At 37.7% G+C, this 7580-nt stretch overlaps 1 protein-coding gene and 1 long non-coding RNA gene across 2 annotated transcripts in view; one reads left to right on the top strand and one right to left on the bottom strand.

Moving 5' to 3' along the window:
• Positions 1–563, bottom strand: part of LOC107644476 (protein arginine N-methyltransferase 1.1) — a 4442-nt gene extending 3879 nt beyond the window's left edge. The window contains exons 1-2 of the mRNA XM_016348342.2: positions 293–563; positions 70–80 (exon numbers count right to left, since the gene is read on the bottom strand). Coding sequence (XP_016203828.1) covers positions 70–80; positions 293–500 — 219 coding nt within the window. The 5' untranslated portion in view covers positions 501–563. The remainder of the gene's footprint in view (positions 1–69; positions 81–292) is intronic.
• Positions 2448–6256, top strand: LOC110262618. Its single transcript, XR_002347490.1, has 2 exons — positions 2448–5225; positions 5318–6256. It is a non-coding gene; the product is annotated as an uncharacterized LOC110262618 (long non-coding RNA).

Genomic DNA, 7580 nt, shown 5'->3' with positions numbered 1-7580 from the left:
TTCAAGGCAAAAAAACAAACAAAATATAAACTTAATACACCAGCCTGCATCCAAGTTGAGCACACTTACTTCGTGAATTCCTGCAAACACATATACACATTTAAGATGAGAAAACAATCCTATTAAGAACAAATACAAATGAGATTAAGCTGAAGCGCGTGAATTTTTCAGGTTGCAAAAAACAACAGCCCGGATGTAAAGTTCGGAACTTTGAGCAAAAGGGAATTCAAATTGAGCAGAAGCGGATATTAAATAATTAGAATGAGAGTAAAGAGAGAGAAGCAAAAGTTACCGAAATGAGAGTAGGAATCGAAATAATAATCGGCGCTGGTTTTGTCATCGGAATCAATAAACGATGGTTCTGATGGTTCAGGTTCACACATGGATTGGTCGTCGAGGTTGGAGCTCTCGGCGGCGTCCTGGATAACCTCGTCGGCGTCTTGGAAGCGAAGGTGGTTGTTCATGCTGTTGTTATCGTTGTTGTTCTTTCGGCGACCCATACGATATGAAAGGAAAGATTTTTTTGGAGATGGAGAAGGAGTTTGCGTATGTCAGTGACTACTCACTGAATTGCGAATTGCGAAAATTAGGGTTTTAGTTTGGGTTTTAGCCTTTTAGGTTATGCGACGATAGCTGCTTGCCTGCTTCCACTTGAGCGTTTTTTAGTAAAATATTTGACATTATTAATACATTAAAATTAAATAAAAATAAGATAAAATTATATCGCTTATTAGAAATTAGAAGTGTTGATATTTACTATGATTATATTTTTTAGATAACAAATCTTTTTATAGTGTTAGAATAATTTAACTGGTTTATGATAAAATACGATTGTGTAAAATATTTGACATTATTAATACATTAAAATTAAATAAAAATAAGATAAAATTATATCGCTTTATTGTTATTAGAAGTGTTGATATTTACTATGATTATATTTTTTAGATAACAAATCTTTTTATAGTGTTAGAATAATTTAACTGGTTTTAGAAATATGATAAAAGAACGTTCTGCTAAGATTTTTACTTTAAGAGTTTGATTTGATTCAATGAAGTTAAAAAAAAGTGAAAGTTCAGGAAGGTATTGATTTGAACCAGTTCGGAGACTCTATGAAAGTGGCTATGGAGAAAGTTGAGGTATCGGTGACAATCCAAAAGTCTCATACAAGGACTTTCTTTTATTGTTCCTTAGCTCATCGGTAGATACTAATGAAAATGTGTTTGAGCCTATTGATGAGGATGCATTAGACCTGAAAGATCGTTGGTATAAGGAGGAGAAAGAACTCCACTAGGATAAACATTTTGACTACTATCCGACCATTCCAATCCCTAGGAATGAATTTGAGGAGTGGTGTAAGCCATGGGATATGGCTTTCATTGTTAAAGTCCTTGAAAAAAGAGTGTACTTAGCGTTCATGGAACAGAAACTTAATAGACATTGGATTTAAAAAGGTAAAATTAATGTTATTGATATGGATCGTGACTATTTTTCGATTCAACTTACTGGTAAAGAAGACTATAACCATGCGCTCATGGAAGGACCTTAGATGATAGCGGGACACTACCTAATTATTTAGAGATGGAGGTCTTTCTTTCTCTCATAAGAGAATATAGTCAAGAAGATTGCTGCCTTGATTTGTATCCCGAACCTGTCGATTTAGTTATACAATCATCTTTTTTTAGGAAAGTATGCTTAAACCTGGGGACTACGCTTAAGATTGATCGTGCAACCTCCATTCATTTTCGGGGATGATTTACAAGAATTTGTGTTGAACTGGACCTAACAAAAAAACTAATTCCAAGAATCTCCATTCTCAATCATACTTTAAACGTTGAATATGAGAGATTACATCTTATATGTTTTACGTGTCGTAAATATGGCCATCGATCGGATCAATGCAGTGAAGCTCAAGAGCACAAGGTGATGCCGGAGAACACATCCATAGCCGGCAAGGGTGGCAGTGGTTAAGAGGCCCTAGAATCGGTGCAAAAAAGGCAAGTAAATCAAGATCCCCCTGACATTCGGACCTTGGATGATGATAAGAAAGTAAGTAAGATTTAACGCGGGAATTAAGGGTGCTAATAATAAGAAAGGATCTCCTTCTAATTTGGAAGCTAGAAACTCTAACAGGTCACGTTTTATTATTCTTAATGAGAAAGATATGGAGCAAATCCACGAGAAGATTGTGCATGAGAAGCTTCACGTGGAGCAATCCATGCAAAGTGGACTAGATGCTAGAGTGGAGCAACATGGGCCTTGTACTTTAATGCCACTTAAAGTCCATAAAGAAAATGGAAGACCAACCCAATCCCTCCACAAGGTTCTTAGATCGAAGGCTGGAAAAAATTCCCAAATAAGTAAGAAGGCTAGAAATAATAAGAATGGGCTAAATGGGCCAGGAAAAGTGAACAAAGAAAAAATGAAGATTAAACTAGTTGAAAGTCATACCTTGGTGCTCTCTGACTCAACATTTGTTCCTCTTCTAATTGAGAAAGTGAGCTTAAAAAATCTAGAAAGGGAAGCCATGGAATGTGAAATCATTCACAGAATGGGCATCATGCAAAGGTGGGAAGCTTTTGAAGTTGAAAAGATTATGAAAGAAGGCATGGCGAAGTAAATGGCGTTGTCTTCCTACAACAACCCGAACCTTTTTCAACTGGCTATGACCACTAATGTGGAGGAGATGGCTGCAAATTGTCAGGGAAAGAATCCACCTGATAAACCACCTAACCCCATGATTGAAGATCCAGGATCATCAGGAAACGGTGAGAGTAACTCTAAGGAACTCGGTTTGATCTTGACCAGTGGGGAGCCACACTCTAATTGATCTGCATCTCTGGTGACATCTTTCTCCTATTTCTTTTAACGAAATTTTTATTCTGACATTATCGTGGTGTTGGTGGAAGTTCTTTTACTGTTTTAATTAGAGATGTTAAAAAAGAATATCATGTTAATTTTTTTGTTCTCCTTGAAACTTATATTAGTGGGGGATAAAGGAACTAATATTAGAAATAAGTTGCCTTTAATTTTGACAGTTGTTTTATAAAGAAAGCCAGAGGACACTCTGGAAGTATTTGGTGAAATTTCGATGAATGGAGAGTGGATATTTTGTAGAGTCATCAATAATTCATATATATGAGGATGCTGGAAAAGTACTTACAGCCACGGTTTTTACTGTAGTGTATGGGGGTCCTCAAAGAGTACATAGAAGAGAATTCTGGAGAAACTTGAGGAAGCTGAGTTTGCAGAATAGTCTCCCTTAGTGCCTGGTTAAGGATTTCAATGTGCTTATGCATAATTTTGAAAAGACAAGGAAGAGGAGCCACTCAATTTAATGGTGCATGTGTTGATTTTCAGGAGTGTGTTTCTGACTATGGACTTTTAGACTTGGGATACTCAGTATATCCTTTTATCTGGAAGAGAGGGAACTTGGTCAAAAGATTAGATCGTAGTCTGAGCAATATGAATTGGCAAATCAGATTTTTGGAAGCTACGATAAAGCACTTACCTAGATTAATCATGCATGCTCCTCTCTATCTCTAACTCTTTACTTTTCCCTCACCTAACAAATGGCGAAGGCCATTTAGATTTTTAGCATCTTAGTTATCCCATCCGGACTTCAATAATATGATTACTAATCATTAGAAAATAATTGGTCCCAAGGTGTTACGAACTTTATAGATTCTCTTAAAGTATGAAATTTCACTGTCTATGGGATTATCTTTAGAAGGAAAAGTAGAATTCTAACGAGATTGCATAGTATCACGAATAGATTGAGTGTGAATCACAATCTTTATCTGGAAGATCTCTAAGTTACTCTTTGGAAAGATTATGCAGAGCTCCTTTTCCAAGAAGAGATGTTATGGTTTCAAAAATCTAGATGCAAATGGATAGAGTACAGCAATAGAAATACTAAATATTTTCATGATACTACTATGGCCAGAAGAAGGAGGAACAAGATTACTTTTTTGCAGGATGAGGCTGGTAATTGGATACATGATAGTCACACCTTTGAAGTAATGGCCACAACTTTCTATACCAATCTATATTGTGATTATCTCCTTAATGTTTCCTTTGTGATTAATGTGCTTTTTCGGCATTAAGTGATGAAGATAGGACTCTGATTGGTGTAATGTCTACTACAAGGAAATTAAAGATTCTCTTTTCATCATGGGTAGCTTCAAGGTTCCGGGAAAAGAAGGTATTCATGTAGGCTTTTACCAGAATAAATGGGATCTTGGGGGACTGGATTTGTGCACGATGATTGAGAATATTTTTGCGCACCCTTAGGAAATCAAAGAGCTAAATGAGACGCTTATTACGCTTATTCCTAAGATGGAGCCTGTTACTAATCTAAAGCAAATGAGACCTATCAGCTTATGTAATTTATCTCGTACAAAGTGATTACCAAAATTTTGGCCCAAATGCTGCGGGGGGTTGTGGAAAAGTTAGTGCGGCCAACCCAGTGTAGTTTCATCCTAGGGAGGCATAGTTCTGACAATATTATCATTACACAAAAAGTTATCCATACTATAAGGAATAAAAAAGGTCTGAAAGGATGGATGGTGATTAAAATCGATCTGGAAAAGGCTTATGACAAACTCAAGTAGAATTTTATTGAAGACACTCTGGATGATATTGGGATGCCCTCTCAGTTTTTCAATGGTAGCCAGTTGTATTTCATCTGTGAGGATGAGGATTCTATAGAATGGGGAAACCTTGGACGAGTTCTCTCCTTCAAGAGGAATTTGGCAAGGTGACCCTATTGCCGTTACATTTTTGTCTTCTGTATGGAAAGACTCTCCCATCCTATTAATGCTGGTGTAGATCATAGCTTTTGGAAGCCCATCAAGCTGAACAGAGAGGGCCTTGAGCTTTCTCATCTATGTTTTGCTGATGATTTAATTCTCTTTGCCAAAGCAACTATGGACCAAGCTGAAGTTATTAATAAGGTGCTTGAGGCATTCTGCTCTAGTTCAGGTCAAAAGGTCAGCAATGAAAAGAAACGTGCCTTCTTCTCGAATAATATGGGTAATAATGTGAGAAGTCAGATAAGCAGTATCCTTAAGTTCCCTAGAACTGATGACTTGGGGAAGTACCTTGGTGTTCCTCTCCTCCACTCCAAGGTCTCGAAAAACACATACAGTGACATTATTAACAATATAACCTCTAGACTAGATAGTTGCAAAGCTACTTCATTGTATCTAGCAAGAAGAACCACACTGGTAAAATCTGTTCTCTCTTCTCTTCCTAGTTATACTATGCAAACTGCTCTTTTACTAGTTTCTACTAGTAACTTGGTTGATCATCAATGCAGAAATTTTCTTTGAAGAGAGACGGAACAATCTAGAAAAATTCATCTCATCAATTAGAGGGATCTTAGCAGGCCAAAAGCTTCGGTAGGGCTTGGCATCCGCCGTGCTTGTGAAGTTAATCAATCTTTTATGATGAAGAGTAGCCTTATGATGAAAAAGGATGCTTTATGGGCAAGGATGGTTAGGGCCAAATACAAATGTGGGAGCGATTTGCTGCCGAGGGTCGAAAGGAAAAATAACTCCTCGAATCTCTAGAAAGAGATATGTTCGGCTTGGAAGGGGGTCGATGAGAAATAATATCTGGCGCATTGGGATGGCGCTAACATTAAGTTTTGGAGTCATAACTGGATACCCAATCTTGGATCTTTAACCTAATATTCAGAACAGGTAATAACAGACTCTAAATCAAGTTTGTGTCTAATTGGTTTTCTTTCGGTTTCAGGTGAGTGGTATGAGAGTAAGCTCAAGGAGTGGCTCCCTGATTACATTGTGAGAAGAATCCAAGCACTATCGCCTCCGTCTCCATGGAAGGGTCCAGTTTCTATTGCTTGGACACTAACTTCTGATGGGACGTTTAGCCTCAAATCAGCCTACAGATTCATATCGAATTTCAAGGTAGTTTGGAAGTGGTGCGATCCAGAAAGAATTCATTCCTTCATGTGGCTGATTGCTAACGACACAATCCTAGCAAATGTGGAAAGAAGGAGAAGACACCTAGTAACGGATGCCAACTTTCCCAGATGTAACCGTCAAGAAGAGAACTCCTTTCATGTTCTCAGAGATTGTTTCTATGCCAAGTGTGTGTGGAGTCTCTTGAAACCTCATGAGGTTGTGTTCGAATTCTTTAACCTCAGCCTCAAGGATTGGTTGACTAGGAATCTATCAGCAATAAGTGACTAGGCTTGTAAGTTTGGAGTAACTATCATTTCTCTTTGCTTCTATCATAACTTCTTTATCTTCGAAGGAAAAAGGGTGAAGCCGACTATTGCGACGAGTTCAATTAGAGCACGGAGCGATGAAATTATGTGCACCATGAAGTTTCGGTCCTCCTTGCATCGTACCAGCAAGGATATTAATTCACTAATCAGGTGACTGCCTCCCCCAGAGCACTACACCACATTAAACATAGATGGATCCTTATTCTCGGAGAACAAGAATGCAGCTTGTGGAGGTATTTTCAAAAACCATTTAGGTAGGTACATATTGGGTTTTTCTTGCAACCTGGGGAGCTGTTCAATTACTCATTAGAAATTGTGGGGGATCGTTAAAGGATTAGTATTGCTGTTGCTCACAACTTCCAGCACCTCATCATTGAGTCGGACTCCTGGTCAGCTATAAATTTTATCAAGGAAGGTTGCCCAAATTCGCATCCTGTTAAACCTTTGCTAGAAGACATTAAGATCCTGGTGAGTAGGTTACAGCATGTAGGTTGGAAGCATACCTTGAGAGAAGCTAATACTGTCACAGATCATAGTTATCAAACCCGGTTCGACCTGGTCGGTCAAACTGAAAATCCGGTCACCCGGTCATCAACCCGAGTTGGGTCATCATTCGAACCGGTTAAGCAATTAACCAGGTCAAACTCAGTCAAACCCGATAAAATTCAGTCAAATTCATCGAAAACTAGTTTAAACTGACCCAGTGATGAGCGAAAATTAAAGCTCACGGATACCGGCAAGTGCACCGGATCGTTCAAGTAATACCACAGTAAGGGGATATCATTCCCACGAGGATTAACGAATTGAGACAAGCAATATCTAATTAAATATCTAATTAGATCGATTAAACTTAGAAATTGCATTGTGGATCTTGAACAAGAGAATTGGGAGAATGCTTGAATGTAGAGAGAAAGCAATAGATGAGAATGTTGAAGGCTTTGGAGATGTTTGATTCTCGGAAGAACAATGCTTATGGTTTCTTATTTTAATTAATGAAAAAATCCTTTTACAGCAAATCATTTATAACTAAATCCCAATCCCTTGGTGATTTAATTTCTCTAAACCCAATTAACCGTCAATCCCTTGGTCAACTAATCGAGATAAGAGGTGAAGAACGGTTTCGATTTTAAGCCGCACAACCTTTAAAAACTATCACTAGCTGAATTATATGTCACGTCTTCGTACTAGATCTAGACAAGTGAAGATTATGAGATAAGTTTTAAGCTAATTCCAAAATTAATTTTTCCAAAAATCAGGATCCATGACAGATTAAAATATTTCCCAATAGTTTTAACCCTTATTGATGAAGAACAAAACTCAATCTTGA

Source organism: Arachis ipaensis, chromosome B05 (genome assembly GCF_000816755.2).
Source record: "Arachis ipaensis cultivar K30076 chromosome B05, Araip1.1, whole genome shotgun sequence".
Taxonomy (NCBI): domain Eukaryota; kingdom Viridiplantae; phylum Streptophyta; class Magnoliopsida; order Fabales; family Fabaceae; genus Arachis; species Arachis ipaensis.
Note: the sequence above shows the minus strand (reverse complement) of the source record. Positions and strands in the feature narration are given on the sequence as shown.